This window comes from Lissotriton vulgaris, chromosome 3_1, assembly GCF_964263255.1.
Source record: "Lissotriton vulgaris chromosome 3_1, aLisVul1.2, whole genome shotgun sequence".
Classification (NCBI taxonomy): domain Eukaryota; kingdom Metazoa; phylum Chordata; class Amphibia; order Caudata; family Salamandridae; genus Lissotriton; species Lissotriton vulgaris.
This window is the reverse complement of record NC_141689.1, coordinates 28,312,070-28,338,862: the sequence shown is the minus strand read 5'-3', so window position 1 is coordinate 28,338,862 and position 26,793 is coordinate 28,312,070. Positions and strand designations below refer to the sequence as shown.

Below are 26,793 nucleotides of genomic sequence, written 5' to 3'. Positions count from 1 at the left end.
ACATAGGGCGAATAAGACATGGGGCATATGGGGTGGGGAACATGGACATGGGACCGGTAGGGGGAGGAATCAGAAACAGGGGCTTTGTCCGGGTAGGGTGGATAAGAAACATGGGGTGGGTTGGGTCGATATGAAACACGGACATGGGGCTGCTGGGTTGGATAAGAAACACTGAAATGGGGTGGGTGGGAGAACAAAACAGGCATGTGTTGAGTGGGGGAATAAGAAACAGACATGGAGAGGGTGGGAAATAAGGAGCACAGACATGGGACATGTGAGGGTAAGGGACAAGTATAAAAATACACAGATGTGGGGCAGGTGGGGGATAAGAGACAAGGACATTTAGGAAACAGACATCGGGCAGGTCAGGTGGAATAGGAAACACGGAGAGGTGGGTGGAAGAGGAAGAAGCAACGTGGAAGGGGTCGAAAGAGACAACACAGTCAAACTGGCATCAGGAAAAAGAAAGGCAAAAGAAAGAACAAAGAGAGAAAGTTAAAAATAAAACACAAAAGAATTAAGAGAACACTATATTTCTTTACATGTTCTTCTATACTGCAGACCTTGCCAAAAGGGCTTCCTAGCACTGTACAGAAAAGGCATTACTGTACATAGAAAATAGGTGTAGTGTATAGGATGTTAGAAGTAATCACAGGCAATGATTTAATGGGAGGTCCTCTCCTCTTCCTAGTCCCTGAACTTATATCACTTAAAGCACTTCCCAGCACTTCTGCTAGCCCTGGCACTTCTCAGGAACAAACAGAGGCTCTGAGTCCCTGCACTTCCGCCTTTCCCAAAAAACCCTGTTTGTGGGTTATGAGGATGATGAGAAGCAGGCACTCCAAAGCAGAAATACAAAGTCTAAGCCGGCATTAAGGTGCATAGAAGGCCGAAATGAGATTAACTTGAGGACATTGTTCCTTGCTCAAGACCAGCTTGAGCTTTCGTTTGAATGTGTTGAGTAGGCACTTTCGGGGGTCCCAAATGTCTGGGCATCTCTAGTCAATAAACATATTTGACAGAGGGGAACAACAGAAGAACATGGCAGGAGTCCCCCGGAGAGCAAGGCAGACGCCTTGCTTTCTGGGTGTCATACACTCTGTAGCAGCCATAGACACAGTCAAATAGAGGGGACAGGGGCACACCAAGAATGACAGGAGAGGAGAGAGCAGAAAAAGGAAAGACTTGAGGCACAGTACTTAGAAAAAGATATAAAAAAGAAGCTGACGAATGCACAGAGAAATAAGACGCAGAGATGACAGAAGTTAGCACAGGAAGACTAACGTCACTAAGAAATACATAGTAGGAAACCGCGAAAAAAGCTGGCAGCCAGAAGACAAATAACAGGCAAATACACAGACAAACAAAGGCAAAGGGCAAGAGAAAAGTGGAAAAGTTGGAGAGGCAGAACATATAGACAAGGTCTGACCCCGCGGTCCGCGCCACCATTAGACGATGACACGGGTGCAAAACGATTGGACGGACATGTTGCCATGGCGGCTGAGGCTCGCTTACAGGCAGGAGGAGTGGGAAGCAGGGGGCACACAGGGATTGTGACGGCAAGTAAAAGAAATTGGAAAACACACACTGTAACGTGCAGAACAAACACGTAGCTTGATTGCAGATAATCAAGCCAGCAGGACACAATGTCCGTGTAGCGCCTTTTAAAAGTGACTGAAGGATTGTGTTTTTTTTAACGTACTGCCTTTTAAGCTGTTATTGAGTTAAAACTGTTTGTATGACTTTGGACGGCTTTTAAAAACCTGATTTACTTGCCCTCACATCCACCAGGGGAACTTGCACATCTCTGGTGGGTAACGGGGAAGGTTTTGCGTAGTTGCACTTCCACCTGCATTCAGGAAGTACATCGGGGCGGGTTGATGCTCTAGATGTTTAGTGGTGATATGGATAAACGCACGGCCGCTAAGCTCACACATTGATTGCTCTTAGATAATCAAGCCAGCAGGACACTCTCTCCATGTAGCGCTTTGTAAAAGTGACTGAAGGATCATGTTTTTTAACTCACTGCGTTTTAAACTGTTATTGTGTTGAAACTGTTTGTATGAATTTGGACCGCTTTTAAAAACCTGGGGAGGAGAAATGCGAGACACGGCCTGGGGGCCGTGAAAGTGAAGCCGGCCGTGGGCAGTGAATAATTAGGGGAGGAGAAATGTCTGAGGCAAAGCGGCCGGTAAACGATCCCTTTGATGTGTGAAAGCAATTAGGGGGAGGAGAATTCAGGCCAGCATGCACTGCCCACGCTGGGGAAGCCTGTGGGAGGGAGGCAGATGGCTTTGATGTGCACGCGCTTTTCACGGGCACTGGATGGAATCGCCCCAATGGTTAAGCTCTTGTTAAGCCCCTATATTCTCGCACGCTCAATGCGCAAGTGCATTGACAGGCGAGACCTAAAAAGAAGCTGACAACTAAATTGTTGTAAAATGAGCATCCAGGAGTCAGGGTGAGGTGAGTTCCCAGGCATGAAATATTCAGTTCCAATGTAGGTTGGCTCTAGAGGTGATCTCAGTACAGGGATTAGTTCAGTGTGTCTGCACACATCACAGGTTCCAGTAAGAGACAGATGCTACTTAACTATGCACAACATTTCTCTGGTCTCTACATCGAGACTCAGATGGCCATTAACCCCACAAAAGTCTCAAACATCATTAGCATATGAAATCTCTTTATTGATGTGATAACTACAATTTAATATTTGTTTTTTTTAACCTTCATGCTTTCTCAAATATGCTTAAAAATACACCATTACCCACTCTTTTTTCCCCAAATAATTTTGGCGGGAGAACCCACCCGAATCCTCCTCCCTCACCATTGGGCACTCAATCTGAACTTTTACGCCCTACCAGTTTCAGATGTCACCAGACGCCACTGCATAGGACGTTTGTTGCAGGAGTAACTGAAATGCCACTCTGCTCGCCAGAAAAAGTAAGTGTGCTGGTGCCCTGATTTGTGTATATTTTATTACTGTACTCTCAGCTGGAGTTCACACACAGTCTCAGTCTAGTAGTCTGTGGTGTACAGTTACTTTTCAGGAGCTGTGCGTACCCGGAAACGGGGACGGCGCGCGTCACCGAAGTAGTAACTAGTGTACGCTACCGCGATTAAAATAGAAATAACCTTCTTCAAGGCCGAGGCCACGGGAGCTTTCATCGTCGTGTGTAACTTGTTGACTCAAACCAAAACCCCCCACCCCATCTCCCAGTTGGAACAAGAGCCTTTTTTTGATGAGTCGACCGGACGCATCTTATACGTCGTACAGAGGCTTGCACACGGATGTGTACTTGCAAGAATTGAATCTCAAACAGGCGGTCCCATTTAATTAAGATTATTTGTGGTCCTGATGAGAACCGGACAAAGGTACTGGTTTGAAATGCGTCGAACTTTTTTATGTTTTCCCTGTCAAAAAAGCGTTCTTGTGAAAATCACTCAATGTACTAGTTGGATCATTTTCTGATGTTTGTGTATGGATAAACCTAAAAATTGAATATTTCCTGCACATTTTGTCTTCCCGAGTGGATGTAGTGATTCTTTAACGTGGGATTTATTATTACTTCTTGTCTTTTGACGGGATCAGGAGTGATTGGCTGTTGTTTTGCGTGATTGAGAAAGATCGAATGATTGGGCTTTATGGAATGGAGTGGTAGTATTGGTGTGAGTGAGAGAGCAAGTTTGAATGGGGGTGTCAAAGTAAAGCATGCATTGTGGCTAGTAGGATTTGTTTCATGTGTTATTGATTGTTTTCGTGTTTTACACATATCTAGAAAGTGTTGTTTTTTGTTTCAACGTATTCCTAAAAAGTTTTGTTAGGTAATAAAACAAACACTGACGGATTAAAATCCAACTGCGTTTATATATTTAATTCATATATGTTAAGCTTCAAGAAAGTGTAGACAAATTATTCTCAGTATTGGCAATTGTATTGTTTGTTATAGTTCATAGCCTTACTGAGGTGAATCTAGGCCCTTGGTTGTTTTTCTACTAAGTGTGAAAATTAGGCCTGGGCATAATTTTAATTATGCTGGAGTAATAGGAGCAATTTAAAAAAAATACAATTGAAATGTGAAATTGCTAAAATTGCTAAAATTACACGATTAATCTAGCTTGAATAATTAAGTGTCATTTGGGGCAATAATAGTACTACAGGAGCGCAGAACAAATGTTCTAAAAGAGAGCAAAGCATCTGCTGGCTTTGTCTGTCCATTGCCTGTACCATTTAGTGCTATTTTCTTAGTGGAAAATGCATCCTCAGGCCCAGTTTGAACTAAGTGCAAAAAAAACCTCTGATGCACTACGCAGAGCTCTGCGAGCAGTGGAGGGCATTAGACAAATGCTGTTAGTGGTTATTTTCAGTGCCAAGTGCTTGTCCACACTGTGCATGTTTAATTAAAATGGGAACCCTACTGTAAAGTTCAGGGAGCTTGGGTAGTAGTATGTTACAATTACAAAATAGACCCTGACAGGGGAGATTCACGCCGAAAACAATGAATATATGCCAGCAAGCAGTGCTACATTAAAGCTTTCCAGCCGGACAGAAAATCTAATAATGTATCAAATCACAAAAAACACAAGAATAAGTGTGTGCGTCTTCCTTTCTGCTGCCAGAGTAGATTTTTACTCGAGTGGACGCTTTCTCAACATAATCGGATGGTTTCTCAACATCAGCAGTCGTGAACATACGCAACCACTCTCAATGAGAAATCTGACCGCTAGCGTTATGAAATCTCGCCAGGAGGATGAATTTCCACGCTCGTGCTCACCAACTTGATGTTGACGCAAGGAGAGCAGACTTCACTGCCCGGAATAAGTTTGAACACAAGTGTATTTTGCTCTAAGAGATTAGTACTAAGTTCTAGATTACGCTTCTCATGTAATTACACATAACCACAATAATTGTGATTAAATACGCTATGGAGAATTATGCCTGTTTTGTACAGTCCCAGTGTAAATCAATAGTGGTGAATTACAAACTATGTAGTATATTTCCTAAAGTGATTCTACTGAGGACAATATGACATATCATGTCAGGTATTGGCCATATCAGAAGGTTTGATCTGCCAGTATTGTACTGTTCCTTCTGCTGAAAATCTGAAGAATCTTTAACTCGATGCAGCAAAATCTCAACAGATATATTTAATTCCTATACTAAATTAAATACATGAAGCTACTGTTACAAAGTAATGGCCAGGGGTTCAGTGACACATTTGGCATTGCAGGTGTTTGCAAGATCCCTTACCTTCCAGGGCTTGAGATCCTGATGGAAGCTGCCAGCAGCACCAGCTGTTCCTTCCTTGGAGGTTGATTCAAGCATCTCATGTAAAGCATGTGCGAGAGCATAGACAGCTGTGTAGACACTGAATGTATATCTAAAGTTCACAACATCATATTCGGGCAAATCTACACCTTGCAAAGTTTCATTTCCTGAACAAAAAGTGTGATTAAACCTGCTAATATTCCCTCTTTCAGTTGGTATACATTCAAAAATTCTTTGCCAGAGGCGGTCCAAGGGTCCATACTCTGGAAACATGGCAGGAGTGACACCATGAAGAACATCTGTAAATCCAATGATTTCCCCTTTCTTGATTGAAAATGTTAAGATTTTATTAAATATTTTCCAGGCACCTGGTATGGTAGATAATTTCTCAATATGGGCTTCCCCCGACACAATCCAAACTTTTGGAGGCACTTGGTACCAAAGAGCAAACCAGTAAAATTGTGCTATTTCTGTGCCGGTGCCATGCAGAATGATGACCTGAGCGGTGACCCTCTTGAGAGCCCTTGCGATCAGCATCAGTCTATCACTATTCAGAAATGAAACTGTAACAGGTAACATATAAAAGAACTCAACGCATCCTCCACCCTCCGTGATCAGCGTCATCAGTTGTCGCAAAGCTCTCTCACCGCTGTCATTCTCTGGAACAAGAATCCCAACCCAGGTCCAAGAAAAATGTTTTACCAACTGGGAGATGCCTTCCAGTTGGAAGGACTCATTGGGAACAGTCCGGTAAAAGGAAGGGAAGCTCAATTTGTTACTAAAAATGGGGTCCATAGCTCCAAAACTAATCTGTGAATGAGAATAAAATATAGAGAGAGCTAGTGAAAGCTTTCAACACACTCTTATAAGGGCTATGAGACACAGATGGATTTTGAACACAAGATTCGGTAATGAAGAGAGGAAACATATCAAAATATTACTGGCTTGAATGAAGATAAAATATTGTAATACCAAACATGATCTTCAAAAACAATTATTAAATATTTATCATAAAATACATTCTAATTAAAACATTATCTGTCAAGATATTTTAGGTGAAATACCTGCTTTACGTCTGATCATTTACGAAGGGTTTCTATAAAAAGTGCTACTTGTAGAGTGATAAAACAAGGACACCCTGGTAATGTATGCAGTTTCTTTTAATTTGATCAGATGCAACAAACCTTACCTTTTAAGGACAGCACAGCAAAAGGCTCAGTGTAAGGTTCTGATTGTCTCCAACACTGGAGTTTCAACAGAAATGAATTGCAGCTCATAGTTCTTAAGCCTCTTTAAGATGGAAAAGGGCTGCACAAAGATGCTTGTGTGTTCAGTGCAGCTAGAATGGGTTGTAATTGAAGAGTCCTTCTTAGTAAGTATGAGTCACTGCCAGTTTGCATAGGCTGACAGGTTATAAGTTTATTGAAGAGGTTACTTGTTACTTAATAGAATACTCCATCAGGAGCAGCATCCTGTCTGCTCAGCCCCCTGTCCCCATGTCTGATTACAGATCCAAAACTACACACCAAGGGCACACACTATACATGCTTTCTACTTCACTCTCTTGTAGGACCAGACTCAAGTTATATACATACCCTCTACAGTCACCCAGTCAATTACAGGACTAGGGACATAAAACACACATGTTCCCTCTAATGCTCACTCTTGTATATTGTACTTTTTTCAGGGCCAGAGAATAAAACTACACACTCCCCTTTTACTGCACACTCTTGCAGGACTGGAGACAAAGTCATGTGGAAATCCTTCCTCGCTTCTGATTGTTTGCTTAACTGGTCCCTGGCATTGCCAAGGCTTCATTTCCTTGAGTAAAGAATCACCGCTGCACATTGAACAGTTATTCATCACACCAGACGCCAACAATGCCTTCTTGTGTGGATGACACTGTGTAATGTAGCGTTTGTTCTGTCTCAGATGCTGCTTTGGTTTTTACCTGCAGCTTCCACGTCTCAGAGTGCTGTCAAAGCACGTGTAACCTTGTGCCAGTATCCCTGCTTTGCCTCCATCCACACTGTGCAAGTACTTCCTGGTTAGCAGCTTGCAAAGCTACCAGCATGCTATGACTGCAGTTCCTTGTTTGCCACTTGTCGTGCACTAGTCAGGAACATGCCAAATCCAATCACTGATTTTATACTTTCCAAAAATCCCCCAAAATCTGCATTTGCTATGGTTCCTCCTATGAGGCACAAAGGGATGGTTCAAAACAGTGGCTGCTTGTCAGCACTCTCCAGTCTGTAAGATGTCAGCCCACATTTAATACCAGTTTGAACCCATTAAAATCCAATATTGGCATTGGTTAGAGGATCATCGCTGTTCATCTGTGTACATCCAGTGTTCAGCAGGCCACACTCTTAAGATGTCTGTGTTTGAGACAGTTGTCTATGGGCTGTCTGATGGAAAATACACTGGTGAGGTTCAGAGCAACTCCTTTTTTTGGCTTAAGTCTTTATTCTACATGTTCCTTTTTTGTTTCCATCGGTTCCTCTCATATGCAGCTTCACTTTCCAGGTCTTAGCAAGTAGGAGTCAGCAAGCCAGTTCACAAAGCCTCACAGGCTATTGCTTTTTTTTGTTAAGTGGTTACAGATCACCAGGAGCAGCCTCCTCTCTGCTCAGCCCACTCTGTCTGCATTGCCTTCAGTCCACTCTCGAAGATTCAATGGCATCACACACTGGCTGAGCAGGACAGGGACACGGAGGCTGTGCACAGAATGCATTACAACCACCGCAGATTGTAACAGAATGTGTGTTGTTTGATCTTTGTTGTTTGTGATCGTTATGCATATATTTTTTGAGCATGTGGTAGACAGGGAATACAAGACATTACTTGGTAAATTGTGGAAGCTAGAAATAAAGTAACGGTGAGATGAGATTGGAACAGGTATCAGACAGTGCTCTCTTGTTTTTGAAATGTGGTTTCCAGTTCAATTTGTTGTTGGGTAGACAGGAAATATAGACTTAAAGAATTATCATGACCAATATAGCAAATAATTGTGAAAGTAAAAATATACTTCCACACACACACACACACACACACACATACATATATATTTTCAAGATCTGCAGATATGGAGTTAAGAAAAGTAAATCAGATTGTTAGGACATACTTTTATTTACTTTATATCCACATATTGTGACATGTGAGCGCATGTATGTTTGTGTATCATCATATTCCTCAAGGTGCATATATGTGGAGCTAAACATTGTAAACCAATTTAAAATACTTGTTTCTGTATATCTCTATTTTGAAAAAGATATTGTTTGTAGGTTGATATTGGTATCTTGGTGTCCTGGTATTAAATCATTCATGAAAACAAGAACATGACTATGACCATGGCCACGTACCTCTCTGTTCCCTCAATGACCATTTTAACACCTTGGCTGCTAGGTGTTTTCCCCCCCTGTGCTGGAAACTGCACTTATCCTGCATTCATGACGAGCTCAGCTCGTCATCAGCACAGCTCAACTGTGCATCATGACGAGCTGAGCTCGTCATCAGCATCGAAAGGGTTAAACCACCCCCCATCCTGCTGTCCTTACCCTACGGACGTAAGGATGGGGTAGGTCAATGTGCTTACACGATCAGTGAATCCAAGTGAGTAAAAACTGAATGCACAGTGCTTTTAAGCTACCTTTGCACTTCTCTGTCTTAAGAGTTTCGCTTGATTACTTCACTTCTGTGCCCTATTTCTTGTCTCCTTTATTTCACATCGAATGTAAAGATTTTGTTTTTTTTCTGATCTGATATCTTAGTGATCCATGAGGACTATCTCTTCTGAGTAGAGGGTGAGAAACTGACCTGTTTTAGCAATGAACCTGCATGCTACTCACCTATTTTGGGTGATATAACTATGTGTGTGCATGTGCTGATTCACAGTTACACTGTCAGTGCCCTGCCTTCTTCACCATGCATGCTTGGTGCGTGTGTCACTATGTGATACAGGGGATTGAACAGACATGTTTTACATTTATAAATACTTTTATATTGACCATTCACCTTTTACAGCAGCTTTTGTATAACTGATTGTGAGTACTTTATTGATGTTGTTTATCTTATGTTCTTAAACAGGTTACTTTACACTTATCTGACTCCACACTACTTGATGACGCTCAATATTGGTTGGTAGATGTGAGTCATCATCTTGTCATCCCTTCACTTGAGGAGATCAAAACACTTTTGAATTCCTCACCCTCTGTAGAAGATTAGGTTGTAATAGGTTCTGATGAAAAGCCAACAGATCGCTTATCGACTACTACGAGCAGGACGTATGTTGACCATTAACATAGACCCAAGCACATTGATGGATCTATAGGTGACAGACATTCCTCTCACATCAGAGTCAGGGACCATTTTATCCCAATGCGTCCGGTACATGTTTCATTTTCGACATCAACCATAGACATCATATAAAATGCATCAACACATATGGTCTACAATTGATTTTAACCTACTTTTTCTTTTTCTTGATCTACCTCTTCAAATCTTCTCACTGACTCACTGGATACTCACACCAGATATCCAGGAAAAGTGCCCCTTTGAGTCACCCGTCGGGCATTGCAGTGCCAGCCCAATGCGGAGCAAGCCTGACGATAAAGCATGCCACCCTCTGGTGGGTGAGGGCAATTGTTCCTAAGAGCACATACTCCCAATAACATGTCACCAGGGCCGGCCTTAGGCATGTGCAAGCTGTGCACCTGCACAGGGCCATCAAACCCCTGGGGCCACCACGCCAATATATATCCTTATATATCGGCTCTGTTCCACTTCCAAACACCCTGACCCCCTTCCTGAGTTCCGGGGGGCTCCGCCCCACCCGAGCCCCCTCTTTCGGGCCCCCTACCTACGCTCCCTGCCCAGGGCCACCATGAGCCTAGAGCCGCCCCTGCTGTCACATACTCTAGCTAGAGTTTCCTGGAGTTATGTATGGAATTATACGTTGTTGTATTTTTATAAATATTGCACCAACAATCATGCACTTGCAACTGAGGCCTTAAAATAGTTCTCCACAGTGTAATTTTAAAAGTGTGGTTTTATTTATTGTGTGGACCACATGGCACAAGTATTTCAAGTTACAAATTTAGTATATTAAGTATATTATTATGGAAAAGCAAATGTTAAAAAAAAATTATAAATAGACTTTGTATACAGTTTTCCACACATGAATATATTTAAACATAGATAAGCAAAAACTGATGAATAAATATTGAACTTACTACTTGCCTTTAGCCCAATAACCTTATTATTAAATAAAGCTGAAAGCATACATCATAATAAAGTGCATCCAAGAGTTCAGTCACATTAAAACATTTTTGTAAAGGCATACACAAGATATATTATACCCAATAAACACAAATATATTACTTTACTGACAACATCCAAGAAAGAGTTTTAAGAAGGAACTTTCTAAACTGTTTTAAAAGTGTGTGTACAAGACATATTAAAATCCTACAAACAAAATATCCATTTATGAAGTAGCAGCATCCAAATACCTTTAAAAAGCTGATGATAGTGATGTCAAACCATAGCCATACATTAATTATATTAAAATGTTCAATACTGTATACATAAAATAAATTGCATTCAACATGTATCTATAAAATTTGATTTTTGTGAGTGGAAACATGCACCTTTGTTACTATTAGAGTCCCATAATTAATAAACAAGCTCATCACCTGGTTTGTCTTACACAAGTATCTGATTAATCACATCATAACATTTTCAAATGTAATTAAAAAGTCATATGATGTTTCTCATATTTGTCATCCATGGCATTCGATTCACATATGGGAGGCAGGCTTTCAGTTTTCACCTAACCATACAATTTACTGCTTCTACGATTCTTTCTCAGTAATTCAGCAGTCTCTGGAAGTATTTAAATATAATATTTGCAAGTCCCAGCTCAAGTCAGAGCGCTAACTGACCCCCTTGATATACCTAGCCATAACTTCCAATTATTCATTTTAATTGCTTCCAAACATATGATTTCTTCCTCTATAAAAAATGTCAGGCTCATTAAGCAGCATATTTGTCATTTTGTTATGGTATGTTATTTTATATCCACTTGACATAGCACAAGAATCACACCTGGATGTGCATTGTGGCACTTTGTCAGCTAAGCGGCCCCTTCACAGCCAGGTGATTCAAGTTATATATCTCACTCAGCAACTCAAATGTTATATGGCTGATGCTTTCCCAATTAAAAATCTGCTTCTTTTTGACAATGTTGGAAAGTGCCCCGTATTGCACAGTTACCCCCACTTTTTCTCTGACATCTGATGCAACCTTACTTGATGTGCCCTAGGTCCCGGCCAAGCAGGTTTTCAGGGCCCATGTTCTTTACCAAAAATGTACTCGTGTACCCACAATTGGCACATCCCTGGACACAGCTAAGCCCCTGGTAAAAGGTTTCATGGGTACCACACACACACAATGCCATTGGAGGCTGTATGTTTTCGTACAGACAAAAGTAAAGAGTTGACATGGCATACATCCCTGTGTGCCATGCCTTTAACCCACTGCCTGAGGCCTAGGTAAGTAATCCCTCTAGCGGGGTACACTAGCCCTTGGGTGAGGACACAGCGGCATGATCACTGTGCCCCTACAGTGTCTGATTCAATTCATATACACTGTATGTGTAGTAAAGACATAAAGAGTATATGGTATGTGAGCTGCACATTAAGAACTCCACAGCTCCATAGTAGCTTTACTAAAAACTTTGTAGCAAACTTATCAGCACATTAAACCCACACTGATCCCAGTGTTGGATTTAATGTCAAATGCAGTAGGAGGGCATCTTAGAGATGCCCCATGTAAATTGACCAGCTCTGGTGTGGTTCCTGAATGCCCACCCGCCTTTTGTCACCACCAGACAGGTTTCTGGAACCCTGGGTCTAGAGCCTTTGCTCTCTGGGTCCAGAAATAAAGCCCATCCTGTGCTGAGGTGTGATGCCTCCCCCCAGGATGGTCTGGGTCCACGAAAAGGGAAGCTTCACAGGCCTGTCGCCTTTGGAAGCTGTCCTTGCCTTTTGCTGCCCCCAGCAACTGGGTCCCACCAGTTCTGGCCCCAACTTTGGATGGGAGAATCAGCAGGAAAACTAAGTATGGGAGAGAGGTGTGCCACCTTTACCAAACCCACCCCCTGATGGGGAGACGAGGTGAAGCACACTTCTCAGTCCCTTCCATCTTGAAAATGAGGGGACACAGCCAATTAGTGAGTGGCTTGTATCCCCCTCACTGGATAGTGGCATGATAGGGGGTGTACCCACCCAAAGGAAGGAACTCATTGGTCCCCACCTGCACACACCTTTAACGTCCCTAAATCTAGCCCTAAACCATGCCTCCTGAGATTCAAGGAAGAAAGAAAAAGGACTGAAGACCCTGCTGACCCAGGAAGAAGAGGACACCTACTACTTTGGCCCCTGCCCTAGTGGATTTTCCGCCTCCGACCTGCCTACAGAGAAGAACCCAGTGTGTCCAGCAGCCTCCCAGAGCCTGTAGAACCTGCCCTGCACTCATCTTACAGATTATGGGGCATATTTAGAAGCCCCTATCACCATCACAACATCACTTTTTTGACTTTGTGGTGGCGATAGGGGCTTTGCCTTATTTGTAAGGCAGCATTAAGCCACTTAGCATGAAAGGTGAGGGCAATGGGTATTGTGGTGGATGTTCCACAGCAACACTCACTGATTTTGACGCTGCCCTCTATTAACAAGGGTAGCGTAAATAGGCGGCAGCACCAAAATTAAGACCAGGGAAAGCCTGGTCTTGCTCTGGCGAAAAGAGGAGACCATTTTTATTTCTCCTCTTTTTTGCTGTTTCCATGTGTGCTGCATTGTGCCTGTGTGTGTTCCTGCACATAAAAAAGCATTAAAAATCGAAGTTTTGCAACTTCTATGTGTGCTGCGTTAAGTAGCACACATAGAAGTTACAAACCACTATTTAAAGATTGTTCCTGCACATAAACAATCTTCCCCTGCAACGCAGACACACTTGCACCATGCTGCAAGGGTGACTGTGTTGGCGCTAGGCAGCTAGATTTAGTGCCAGCACAGGGAGAAACGCAGGACTGACCATATTGTTGTAAATATGGTGCAACCCTGCATTTCTGAAGTTGTGGAGCACAGCACTACGCCAAGAAGGCTAATGCTGCGTTCCTTCACTTCTTAGTAAATATGTCCCTCTGTCTCCTGTGAGCACCGGATTTTCTCCAAAAAGAATCCAAGACCAGATTCCGGCAACTCTGCGATTGTGCACTACTCTGCATCCAACTAGATGGCCCAAGATTGAGTGGCCCAACACCACAAGGAAGTCACACAGGTGGTCCTAACCTGGGATCTGGTGATCCTCGACCTCCCACAAGTCCCAAGGCGACACCTGTAGCCTCAACCTGCAGGGTCCACTCTACCGCAACCAGAGCTGGTAAGAAAACCTGATGCCAAAAGACACCCTTGCAACTGATGCCCCATGGCCTTTCTAGGCCCACACAATGGTGTCCAAGCATCCCCAAAGAATCCACCTTCCCTCTCCAGCAGTGGTCACCTTCAGGAAGCCTCCCTGCCCGAGCCTGTAGCATCTTTGGCAAACTGAAGGTCTTAATTTAAAAGCGCAGGGCCCCTGACGTCTCCTTGCTACCCTGTGCCCAGCCGCCCCACTGATGCAGGTAGATTTTTGGACAGTGCAGTGCTGACCTTAACCCCAGCATATTTGCTCCCACACCCTCGTGGCCTGCTCGTAAGTCGTCCCAAACTGTAGCCTCCCTTAGCCCTATTGGCTAACATTGGGTCCCTGAGTAACCAGGGTTCAATGTCCTTGCCGTCTTTCAATAAAACAACCCTCATTCACGTACAAAGGCCGTGAGGCGGTATATCTTGGTTCTCCGCCTTGTTAAAAACGTGACAACATCATCATTGGGTTTCTTTTTATCGTATGCTATCCTCCACCAGGAGGAGAAAACACTGGTAATTGCAGTAGGGATCAGTGATGAAAAGTGGAAGTGCTCAAATAATGTGAGTTAAAAAAGGACCTTGCATTAACTAAAAGGCACCTTTATTCAGTTTGAAATGGAGGAAGGTAAAAACAATGTTGTGCGTGAGTAGACAAATTATTAGTCTAACACACTCGTTTGTCCATGTGAACAGTTAACATGTTTCAGCCCCAGTTGAGTGAGCCCGATGTTAGGATTCTCCAATTCTTATTTATGATCTTTTTTAATTCATTGTGGCTATGCTGCATGTAGTGACACAGGTCACAATGTCTTGATGTGGTTCTTTTGGCACAGTTTCCAGTAGGCTCTCTGTGGGTTGATTTCTCACCCTTTTCTGACATTTCTTTATTGTCTTCTCAGGGTAATCATGCTGTGAGAAGTTGGCCTGATATATGATGCTCACTAAATCTAGTGATCACCTTGTATCAGTCCAAACAACCCTTATGGTGATTGGTTGTAAAGTCAACCTTATAGACCAGCTATCCTAATGGTAGCATGGACAAAGCAGTCTTAGGCTAAACTCTTTTGGCATGTGAAGCCAGCTGTTGTACCACATATAACCCCTTGAATACCAAGTGAAAGGACACCACACAGGTTGTTATGAAAATAAACAATATATTTATTAACTAACATACAGCTCTGAACTCTTTATGAGATCAGAGGGCTAAGCACATGACAATCTCTTAGGAAAAATACGTTTAAGTTGCACAAATTCCAATGGTGCCCTAGGGGCACGACAAACCATATACTAAGTAAGTGGAATGTGAAAGTCGATAGAAAGAATGGAGCTGTCCAGAGGCTGTAGGATCGCTGGGACCACGCTACACTAACTGGAGGTAAGTAATAGGAGGCCCACGGGACGCGTGTGCAGAGTGTGAATTCACACGCGAGATGCGTACAGACGTCTATGGACAGTACAGTTTAGTAAAAAGGTGAGTACGGACAACCCTGACTAGATAGGACTAAAACGACAATGGAACTGGACACTAGGAGAGTCAAGCTACCCTTGAGCACCGAAATGCTCATGTTACCTCACCCACGGGCTGCGGGTGCATAGGTGTCAAAGTGTGTCGGGTTTCCGCATCAAAGTCTATGGAGCCTTGAAGAAAGATGCTGCAGGCGACCAGGAGGAAGATGTCCAGTGCGACCCAAGGGTGGATCGGTGAAGAGAAGAACCTGAAAGCAGAGGGGACAGTGTTCAAAGTCACTAGCCAGTGACTGGAGTGGAACCAGGAAGGAACCAGATGTCGTCGTCGCGATCAGGTGAAGAATGGACGCTTGTCTCTAAAGCCACGTGGACCAGGAGGTGTCTTCGATGACCAGGATGGAGGCATAAGTTTTCCCACGCAGGCTCTCGCTGTCGGCGGTGTTGGATCCAGAATCGGCGTCAACAGCACTTGGCAAGGGCAACCCACGCGGTGAGTGGAAACCGCAACTGGAGTGGACCAGGAGGGTCCGGGGTGCTCCTCTTTTGGAAGGGAGGGAGGGCCAGTCTGGAGCAACCAGACCAGCAGTGAAGATTGCAAGTTTTGTCGTCTAGGAGGCCACAAGCCAGCCGGCAAGTGACCAGACAACGCGTCAAGCAGCAGGCAAGCAGAAGGGCCCCACGCAGATCTCGTGGAGGCTGGAGGGCTGATCTTCGGTGCAGGAGCTGCTCGGGGCTGGGGCTTCTCAGTCCCCAACGCACTTGGTCGAGTTTACCTCGGGAGTCGTGCTGGAAGCGAAGTGCAGTTTCTTCCAAGATGGCCGGTCCCACGTGTCTCGTCGCACCCACGGATCCCAGCTGTGCTGCAGATGTAGGTAGAGGTCGGAGAGGTCTGGGAATCCGGGTCTGGTCGGGCTCTGAAGTCTGGATCCTTGAGGGAAGATGACAAAGGGAAGCCGCTGGACGCTTGATGGTGCCTGCGGGTTGAAGGACTGGGTTCTGTAAGACCCAGCGGTGCCAGGGCACAACACCTGAAACCTTCGTGGGTAACCTGCTCCGGCGTACAAGTCACAGAGACACGGGACACTTCCTTCGGCGTCAAAGATTCAAGGATTATTTGCTGCAGGGAACACAGAGATCACGACAAGTACACAGCGTGCAACTTGGGGAGACTGCTTCAAATTGGTTCTGTGGATCGCTCATTTTATACAGTTTTTACCCATAGAGTTACATTGAACACAAAAGTTTACAACCCGGTTCTCACAATTATCCCCCAGAGGGGTCGCTTTGGTCACTTTGAAATACATGAGGTCCGGAACATAAGTGCGGAAACATTTGGCGGTTCCCAACTGTAAAAACCCATCTTCCCACCATTAGCAAATTCCAATCAGCAGTAAAACAGATCGAAAATAGGAACAAGGACAGGTGTAGAGGAAGACGGAGACAGTGGGGAGATCGAAAAGGGTGTAAAAGGGGAGGTAACGGGAAACACGAGATGCAGGCATCAAAGGGACGTGCCTAATGAGATGCACGGCTGAGACAATAAGCCCGTGCGGCAAGATGAGCCTCATGCGGCGTCATCTGCCTTACAGTAGCATCCCCCTCGTCATAAAGACACTTACAAAGAACATGTGTCTTCCGCAAATATCTTGGGAGTCCCAGGGTCGCGAAGCGGACAACGTCCGTTCGCTGGCTACTTGAGGGCAAGAGACAAAATGGATGCCGTATCTAAGATGGAACCCGTGGGTACAGATGAAAAACCCACATAACAAATGAACGGTTTAAGCTAACACAGCGAAACTGCGCACACTTACTAAACTCGTCATTTGCGGTTCATAGATACCAGACTCGACTATATTCGTGCGAGTCGAAAGCACCACTTACAATTGTCACGGAACCTCAGGGTGCAGGGTGGACACTCCTTGTCCACAAGGGAGATTCTTCAGTCTTCTGTGGAGCAGAACGTCGAAGTCCAGAGTTTCTTCTTGTAAAGTTGTTCAGGATAATCTAATTTGGAATGGGACCAGCTCCTACCTTTATCCTGCTGAAGGGGGCTGTACTACGAATAGGTCCCTCCTGTGGGTGGGACCAGGAAGGGGGGTGGTTACACCCCCTATCCTTTGTCCGGTCTTGCGCCAGAGCTGGGGCTGGGAAGCCCCAGGATCTGGTTTAGGCCGGAGTATGCACAGGGACACCTTGTGAGCCCCAGGCATGTCTCATTCATTTCAGCCCTGTCCTACCCAATACACAAAATCCTGTCTGGGGTGGTGCTAGCACCTCCCAAGGCAGGAAACCCTTTGTCCAGGCCGCCCTCGCTGGAAGGACTCCCAGCAGCAGGAGGTCAGACTTGTGTCTGTGGTGGCAGCATCCATTTTGTGATGCTGAGGCTTGGGTTAACTTTAACCGGGGTTCACAGTTACATACATGTCGTGTCCCTCTAGAAGAGTGGAATGCTACCCTCGTCGCCAGAATTAGCGAGGGGGTAGTATTCCAATTCGTATGACACCTTACTCGACATGTTTTGATAATGCAATTCCAAAGTTAGCAAATAACCGCAAGGATTATAATGCACTTAAGAGTATATGGTATGCGTTATCATGGAAACAGCTAAAGGACTTGGTTCCGAAAGCTGCAGACAGGCTCAGCTCATGCTAGAGCACCATGTCACATAATTCCAAGCACTCTGCCTTCAGGATTGATAAGGCCTGCCATAGCAGTGACTGATAGGAGGATATGTGTCCATTTCAGGGTTAGATATAGGTATACTATATCTAAAGCAAAGGGTGATTACACCACCTTGCCCCAGCTGATTGATCAGCCAGTTGTGTCAGATTTGAATGGCCAGCCAGGGGTGGCATAATACATGCTGCAGCCCCTGGTAGGCCCTGAGTGCACCTATGCCCTGGGTACCTAAGGTACTGATACAGTGACTCAGTGTCCAATTAGATATGTACCTAAGGTACATGGAGTCCATTTTACAGGGAGAGCAGGAAGCCTGGGGTCCTTAATAGCAGAATCCCAGGCCAACTAAGTCGAAAACCAGCAAAACACCAGGCAAAAAGTTGGGGGCAACCATAGTCAGATATCCACCTTCCTACACATGCCTTGTCAGTTTTCCACAGAGATCTCTTGCCTGGGGTTTGTATTCTCTGAGATTGCTACAGTTGCGTCTGATGCACAGAAATTACCTACCCTGCAGACAACAAAAAACTGGACTTCCTAGATATAGCCATCTACATAGAGAACAATACGATCAAGACCAGGGCATTCTTTAACCCGACATCCATGAACAGTCTAAAATTTGCATCCTCGACCACTTAGAGACAACCTTCCGTTCAGCCAATTTCTGCGTGTACATACTTCAATTTTGCAAGTATACTGAAAATGGCGAGACTCATCTGGAGACAATAAATGACATACAGCCTACTAATTATGAAGAATCAGCGTTCCCCTGATGTTTTGTGTACATGTTTTTACTTGAACTACTTACCTTTATATATGCTAACAATTATGTTTAAGCATAACTAAACTACATACAAAGGTTTGAGTCTGTACTGACACATGACACCTACTCCATATGCAGGGATGTTGACTCTGTGGCACCCCTAGCATTTTTAGTACCAAACGGAGATAGAGAATTGAATTTTTTTTAGCTGCTTATCATTCTCTTCAAGTGCACACTTCACATCAGAATTGCTTCTCTATTTAGATAAAATGAGTATTGAGACAGCACACATTACTGTGAGAGTGTTTTAATGCAAAATTAGACATTATCAAATCAACTCAACTCTCTTTCTGTTTCTTTTTTACAGCTTAGGTTTTTTATGACCTATGTTTAATTTGGTGAGATAATGCTGCAATCAACTGGGCTGTGACATCTCGCAGCCTCCACAGTTTTAGGTCCTGAAAAAGGCCCCCGACCCGTCCGGGTAATTTTATGTGGCTTAAACATGTCGACCATTCACATGGACAATCCAGTCCGTTAGACTAATAATTTCTCTTCCCACACACAACATTGTTTTTACCTTCCTGCATTTCGAACTGAATAAAGGTACAGTTTAGGAAATGCCAGGTCCTTTTATAACTCACCTCACTTGAGCACTTCCACTTTCCATCACTGATCACTCCTGCAATAACCAGTGGTTTCTCCTGGAGGATAGCATACGAGAAAAAGAAACCCAGTGATGATGCTGTCAAGTTTTTAACAAGGTGGAGAACCAAGATGTAGTGCTTCACGGCCTTTGTACGTGAATGTGGGTGTTTTATTGAAAGATGGCAAGGACATTAAACCCTGGTTACTCAGGTACAGTGATCCATTTCTCTTTGATATTTTATTATTATGACAAGGAAGCCAAATGGATAGCAGCTTCTTCTTCCTCCCCCTTTTTGATTAGATATAACATTGGGCCCCTGTACTATGCACCTGGCTACCTCAGTGCTGCTGGTGGTGCAACTTGAGTCCCCATCTAGACCTCGGGGAATCCTGGTCCTAACACCGAAAGCTCCCATTCATAAGTCATTTACTTACTTGAGAAACCGCTAACAATTTTTCTCCCATAGGAACCCATGTTATGAGATTTTGGGCCTAAGTGTTGAACTGATGTTTCTATGGAGAAAAGATAACTAAACTGCAAAGCCTAAAAATTCTTACTTACAGTGTATTGTAAGATTCTTCGATGTGGCATCCAGGCATGTCACTCCCCAGTACTCTGAAAGTAATCAAAAAGTATCCTAAATGTAATTATTGTGTAATTCAAACTGCTTCTTAAAGTGATACCAACCTGTAACAATTGCAAAGCCATCCTCAGTTGCATAAAGACTTCTGCCTTCCTGGTGAGGGACCTGTTCTCTCATGCGCAGCTCCACTGTTGTGCCACTCCCGCTGACCCCACCTCACCATCGCTCGCAGGTTCGAGTCCCCTCTCAGGTGCGAGTCTGACTCTGTGATTGCACCTACTTCTGTGCCTGCCTTGCTGTGGTATCCTTGTATTTGTCGGTCTGCCTTATTTTCTCCTTACTTGTACCCGTTTCTGTTCTTGCACCTGCCTTGCTTTGGTATCCTTGTATTTGTCATTGGCTGCCTTATTTTCCCCTTACTTGTGTCTGTTTTTGTGCCTGCCCTGTTTGGTATCTTGTACTTGTGGTTTTCAGCCTTATTTTACCCTAGTTGTGCCTGTGAATCCATTTTGTGCCTACTGTTGTGTTCTCCATACCTGCCCACTGCCCTCTCCTGCCACTGCTGCAGCCCCTCCCCCCTGCTGGTTTCCACCCCACCTCCCAACTGTGCTTTCCTTCCCTTCCATATTGGTGGACATGCCAAAGGCAAGCCCATCTCTGCCAGTCTACAACCTAACCGCGACCAGCACCAGGGACCCTGGATCTCCGACCACCCACCACTACAACTCAGCTGCCCTCCTTGCACTGAACCCCAGAAGGAACAACAACTGACAGCTGTCTACGCCAAGCACCACCCATGGGCAGTTCTCCTGCCATCACTGCCACCAAACCTTCACCACAGATCGCACCATAATGGACACCGCCCCCACGCCGAATGTCAACACATCAGAAATCCTGAGGTGGATCCTCCTCAAAGTGCGCTCCCTGAACATTTACGCTGTAGAAATATTGGACCTTCACACCAGGCGTTGCCTTCTTCACAGAAATGTGGACCAACTCCACCGCCCCTCCTGGCAGCCCCACCACTATTCCTGACAGGTACAAGATCCAGAGGAAGGAGTGCCTCAACTGCCCAGGAGGAGGACTTGCCAACACACATAAGAGCTCCCTCCGACTCACAACCTCCAGCTCAAGTGACAGCCAGCCCACCACCGAACACCTCCAGTTCCAGATCCAGACCAGCCCCAGAATGACCCTTTGAGGAACCCTCACCTACAGACCTCCGGGACCATGAACTACATTTGCTTCCTCCATTGCTGACCTCATCAAACCCCACGCCATCACCTCCATGGTCTACATACTCAACAAAGACCTCAACTTCCACCTCAACAACCTCAATGACTCCAAGTCCACCACCCTCCTGGACCACCTTACCAACCTTGGACTGAAACAACTCGTCACCACCCCACCTGCATGGCAGGACACACCCTCGACCCCATCTTCGCAGGAGGCAACAACATCCACTTCAGCCACACCACACAACCCCCATGGATGGACCAACACTGCGTACACTTCCACATACTTCCACATACAAATCCACAGCACCCAAACCTGCACACCGCCCTCCACAAAGATCACAGAGGAGCAGCTCAACTCTACCCTCAACTGGGAGGCCCCCGCAACCGACGTCAACATCGCAGCCAAAGAACTCCACAGATGGATCTCCAACTGTCAGGCGAGCTTGCATCCCTACATAACCCAGACAGACAGCACCCCCGGAAGGCCATCTGATTCTCAGCTGACCTCCAACAATTCAGACACATGTGCAGATGTCTCAAGAAGAACTGGAGAAAAAGAAAATCTGTGGAAGACCGCACCACCAACAAAAACTGCATGACAGAATACAACCAACACATCAGATCCACCAAAAGGACATTCATCCAGAACAAGATCCTCACTCCAGCAACTCCAAAGAACTCTTCACCATCATCAAGGAATTCACCAAACCACCCTCTGAAACCATGGACATCATCCCATCCCAGGACCTCTGCAACCAACTTTGATCCTACTTCCACCTGAAGATCAAGGTCCTCTATGACAACTTCAATGACCAGACACGTGAATCCGAAACCACTTGTCCCTCCAGGAGCACTAGCCAGCCCACTGTCTCCACCTGGACCCCAGTCACCACTGAAGACACCGCATCGACCATGAAAAGCATCCACTCAGGAGCCCCCACAGACCCCTGCCCCTGCACATCTTCCACAGAGTCATCGCCGCCATCGCTGTAAAACTACGACTCACCATCAACACCACCTTCAAAACAAGCATCTTTCCAAATGACTGGAAATGTGCAGAAGTGAGACGCCTACTCATGAAGCCATCAGGAGATCACACGGACCTCAAGAACTACCGACCGAAGTCACAGAGAAGACCGTCAACATCCAACTAATGAAATTCATCGAAGAAAATTCCATCATCGACCCCTCCCAGTCCTGATATGTTTCAACAATCATAGGCACTTTATACAAAAAATTGTATATCCACATTCCAAAATATTTTCAAATTCATTTTATACAAACAACGGACTCAAGTTTTCTCATCTAAAAACCAGATATTTCCATCAGTACACATACAAGTATATCAGAACCCCAGCAGGCAGCCACATTGTTCAATTCAAGCTTCCAAGCTTTCCGCAGCTAAATATATATACACACTGTATCAGATAAACATTTAATCGAAGCCCATAGCTCATCCCTATCATTTAAACGATTTGTGGCAGCATTGTATCTCTCAATCAAACAGGCTTCAGTACGGTTCAGCTTTAGTTCCAGCTCTCCTTTGTTGCAGGCCTTAACGACCACCAACACAGACCAAACCAAGTCATCAGGACCATGTCCAGACTCAATATAGTGCTGCACTAGTGGTGCACCCATGGTCCTACACCTAATACAAGATTTGTGCTGCAGAATTTGCATCTTAACCGACTGGGTCGTTTGGCCAATATATGGTTTACCACAAGGGCATATAACCACATATACCAGATTTTTGGTATTGCAATTAGAGAATGTATGCATCATGTGTTTTAAGTTGGTAATCATAACAAATTTTGAATCTGAGGTGCTAGAACAGGCGGCACAGTTGGTACACTTAAAATGTCCAACTATAGCTGGCAAACCCAGCAAACCTCTTGTATCTTTATGTGTCAGTGACTCCCTTTTGGCCCTCACCAAATGCTGTTTGAGGTTCTTTCCTTTCCTAAAAGCAAACAGCGGCTTAGGTAAGTTGAGGTGTTCAATCAATCTCCAATTTCTTACTAGTATTTGTTTCACCCTATTAGATTTAGGATTAAAGGTGAGTATGTCATTTGCTCTGTCTCATCTTTGATTTTTATTGTAATCAAACTCTCGCATGGGGTATACCATGCCCTCTGAGGGCTGCTCTCACCAATTTCTTTGGGTAACCCCTCACACATAGTCACCATTGAAGACACCGCATCGACCATGAAAAGCATCCACTCAGGAGCTCCCACAGACCCCTGCCCCTGTACATCTTCCACAGAGTCATCGCCGCCATTGCTGTAAAACTACGATGCCCCATCAATACCACCTTCAAAACAAGCATCTTTCCCAATGACTGGAAACGCGCAGAAGTGATACGCCTACTCAAGAAGCCATCAGGAGATCACACGGACCTCAAGAACTACAGACCGAAGTCACAGAGAAGACCGTCAACATCAACTAATGAAATTCATCGAAGAAAACTCCATCATCGACCCCTCCCAGTCCACCTTCCGCAACATCCACAGCACAGAGCTAATGCCGCACTCACCTATGCTGTGACAACTCGCAGCCTCCACATTTCTAGGTCCTGAAGAAGGCCCCCCAACCCGTCCGGGCAATTTTATGGGACTGAAACATGTTGACCGTTCACATGGACTATCCAGTGCGTTAGACTAATAATAGTCTTCCCACGCACAACATTGTTTTTATCTTCTTACATTCCAAACTGAACAAAGGTACAGTTTAGGTGATGTCTACTCGCCGCCACAGATGACATCCTCCTCGACCAAGGAAACACGGCAGTCCTGATCCTCCTCAACCTCTCTGCAGCCTTCAACACCGTCTCACACGGCACACTCACCGCCAGAATCCACGATGCCGGCATTCAGGGAACTGCCCTCGACTGGCTCCACTCCTTCCTCGCCGGTAGAACCCAAAGAACTTCCACCCTTCCACTCTGAACCCACAGAAATAAACTGCAGATTACCACAAGGATCATCACTCAGCCCCACGCTCTTCAACGTCTTCATGGCCCCCCTCGCCACCATCGTCAGACAGCACGGACTCCGCATAGTATCCTATGCTGATGACACCCAGCTGATCCTCTCCCTCACCAAGAACCCCATCACCACCAAACTAAACTTCCAGAAAGGAATAAAAGACATTACAGCTGCCTGAAGCTCAACTCAGAGAAAACAAATGTCCTCATCCTAGGTACCTCCCCCTCTGCATGGGACAACTCCTGTTGACTTACCACCCTCGGCAGCTCTCCCTCTCACACGGCCCACACCTGAAACATCTGCATTGTACTCAACTCCTCCCTTTCCATGACCCTACAGATCAACGATGTTGCCTGCACCTGCTTTAACACCCTCTGCATCCTCTTAAAGACCTTCAAATAGATCACCCCGAATCAAGGAAGATCATCACCCACACACTTATAGCCAGCAGACTGGACTACGAAAACGCCCTCTATGCTGTTATCAACAAATCTGTGCTCCGCAACCTCCGGACCATACAAAACACCACAGCCAGACTCATCCTCGGCATCCCCTGACACTAACACATCACCCAGCATCTATGTAACCTCCACTGGCTCCCCGTTGAGAAAAGAGTAACATTTAAGATACTCACCCTTGCCTACAAATGCCTCCACAACACCGGCCACCAATATCTCAATGACAGAATCTCCTTCCACATACCCAAAAGGAACCTCCAATCCGGCGACCTCACTGAACCCCGTGCACCCACAGAGCAAGAAAGGGAAGAAGAATCTTCTCCTACATCGCAACCAAGACCTGGAACGAGCTGCCGATCAACATCTTGAGCCCCCCCACCCTGCACATCTTCAGGAAGACCCTCAAGACCTGACTCTTCGGCTGACCAGAGCAGCCTCCCCGCCAGCACCTTGAGACCCTCATGGGTAAGTTGTGTTCTTATAATCTCCCAGATTGATTGATTGATAAAAGTTTGCAATTGAAAGTATATTTTAGCTACTGTACTAAGTCCTGCTTGATACTAGAAATAAAATACAAGCATACCGATTTTATACTTACCCAATTTGTCTGGATTCTGTCTTTGAGTATGAGTAATCAGTCCTTGAGATAGTGAATACAATAAATGTTTAACACATCCCCTGGATAATCCTAACTGCTCATCCACGCACAATACCACAAAGAGTGCTGTTACTACTTACCAAAAGTAGCCTCTGCTATACCTCTGGAGACTCCCTGGGCTCTGTGCACACTATAATTTACTTTGTGAGACTGATTCATAGCACACCATCAGGATGTGTTGGCCTAGATCTTGCTAGCCCACTGTACACCATCTGTACCCCTAACCTGACAAGGTAACAAATAGATTGTGCAACCTCAGGACATGACAATTCATACTTCCCAGGAAAATTATGGGAACAGATCTAGAACCCTTCTTTTTGTTTACTAACGCATACCCAAAGAGATGCACAGGAAATTCACAGTGAAGTGTTTCAATATTTATTGAAGCATTGTGTTTCTTGAGCAAAATTAATGTGCTGCAATAATTAATCTACAAAAGCAGAATAATGCGATTAGAATTATGAGAATGGAAAAAAAGATAAACAGTTCAACGATTTTACTGTAACAGAAAATATATGCTTGCATATAGGTACTGTTATATGTCCTACGTCTCGCTATCTAACCTTGGGGCATATTATCAAGAAACGGCGTTAAAATTATCGCCGCTTTCGGGGCAGGAAACTGCACCTAAAGCAGCGATAATGGGCTTGATAATATGCCTTAGAGAATTCCCATAGAAGCCCATGTTCACACCAGAACATGGGCTTCTATAGGAATTCACAAGGGAATATTATCAAGCCCATTATCACCGCTTTTGCGGCAGTTTCCTGCCGCTAAAGCGGCGATAATTTTCAACGCCGTTTATTGATAATATGCCCCCAAGTGTGTATAAGGTGGGTGAATCTGCCAAACCCCTGAAGGATGATCTACTCCTGGTTACCAGTGGGTAAGTGTCATCAGGGTACTCGTCTTAGTGGAAAGCTGAGCAGCATCCCTCACATCGGGTAAATAGGAATAGCAGCCTTACTGAGTATTCAGCATTACTTCCTTGTTTAGACAGATGGCACTGAGAATTCACACATGCCCAATATTTCTGTTAAGGGTATAAATAAAATTGTAAGCGATTATATACATATAAATATACATAAACTTAGCCATAATAAGATAAATATCAATTTGATATCATTTGACCAATGTTTTTGACTCACTGTATTAAGATCAAGATTATTACATTGTATGATGACTCGCATGTAAATGTTTATTTACAACCATTAATGAACATCAGGTTAAAACAAATAGATCGCGTTTGTTATTATTATTAAAGACTACAAAATGGCCGACCCGTTTGTTACTATTATTAACCACTACAAAATGGCCGACTCATTTGCGTGGCTCCAGTTACCAAACTTTGCCAATAACCCTAGTTCTACTTCCGGGTAATAACATATAAAAAGCGACACATTTCAAAGCAGTCTCGTTACTTGTCAACTGGAGACGCTGAAGGATTGCATTGCCGATATCGTATTCCGTGTGATATGTAAGTACTGCAAATAACACTAAAAGTTTCTTGTGCAGATATTTTAGACTAAATGAGAGCATAGTCTTAGGACTTTTTGTGAGCTTTACCTATGCTAACTGTG

The 26,793-nt window shown here is 44.6% G+C and overlaps 1 protein-coding gene across 1 annotated transcript in view; it reads right to left on the bottom strand.

Moving 5' to 3' along the window:
- Window positions 1-5,185: 5,185 nt before the first annotated feature.
- LOC147725854 (extracellular calcium-sensing receptor-like) overlaps window positions 5,186-26,793 on the bottom strand; it is a 366,326-nt gene continuing 344,718 nt past the window's right edge. Inside the window, exon 3 of the mRNA XM_086963376.1 lies at window positions 5,186-6,079. Within this exon, the coding sequence (XP_086819502.1) occupies window positions 5,186-6,079 (894 nt within the window). The remainder of the gene's footprint in view (window positions 6,080-26,793) is intronic.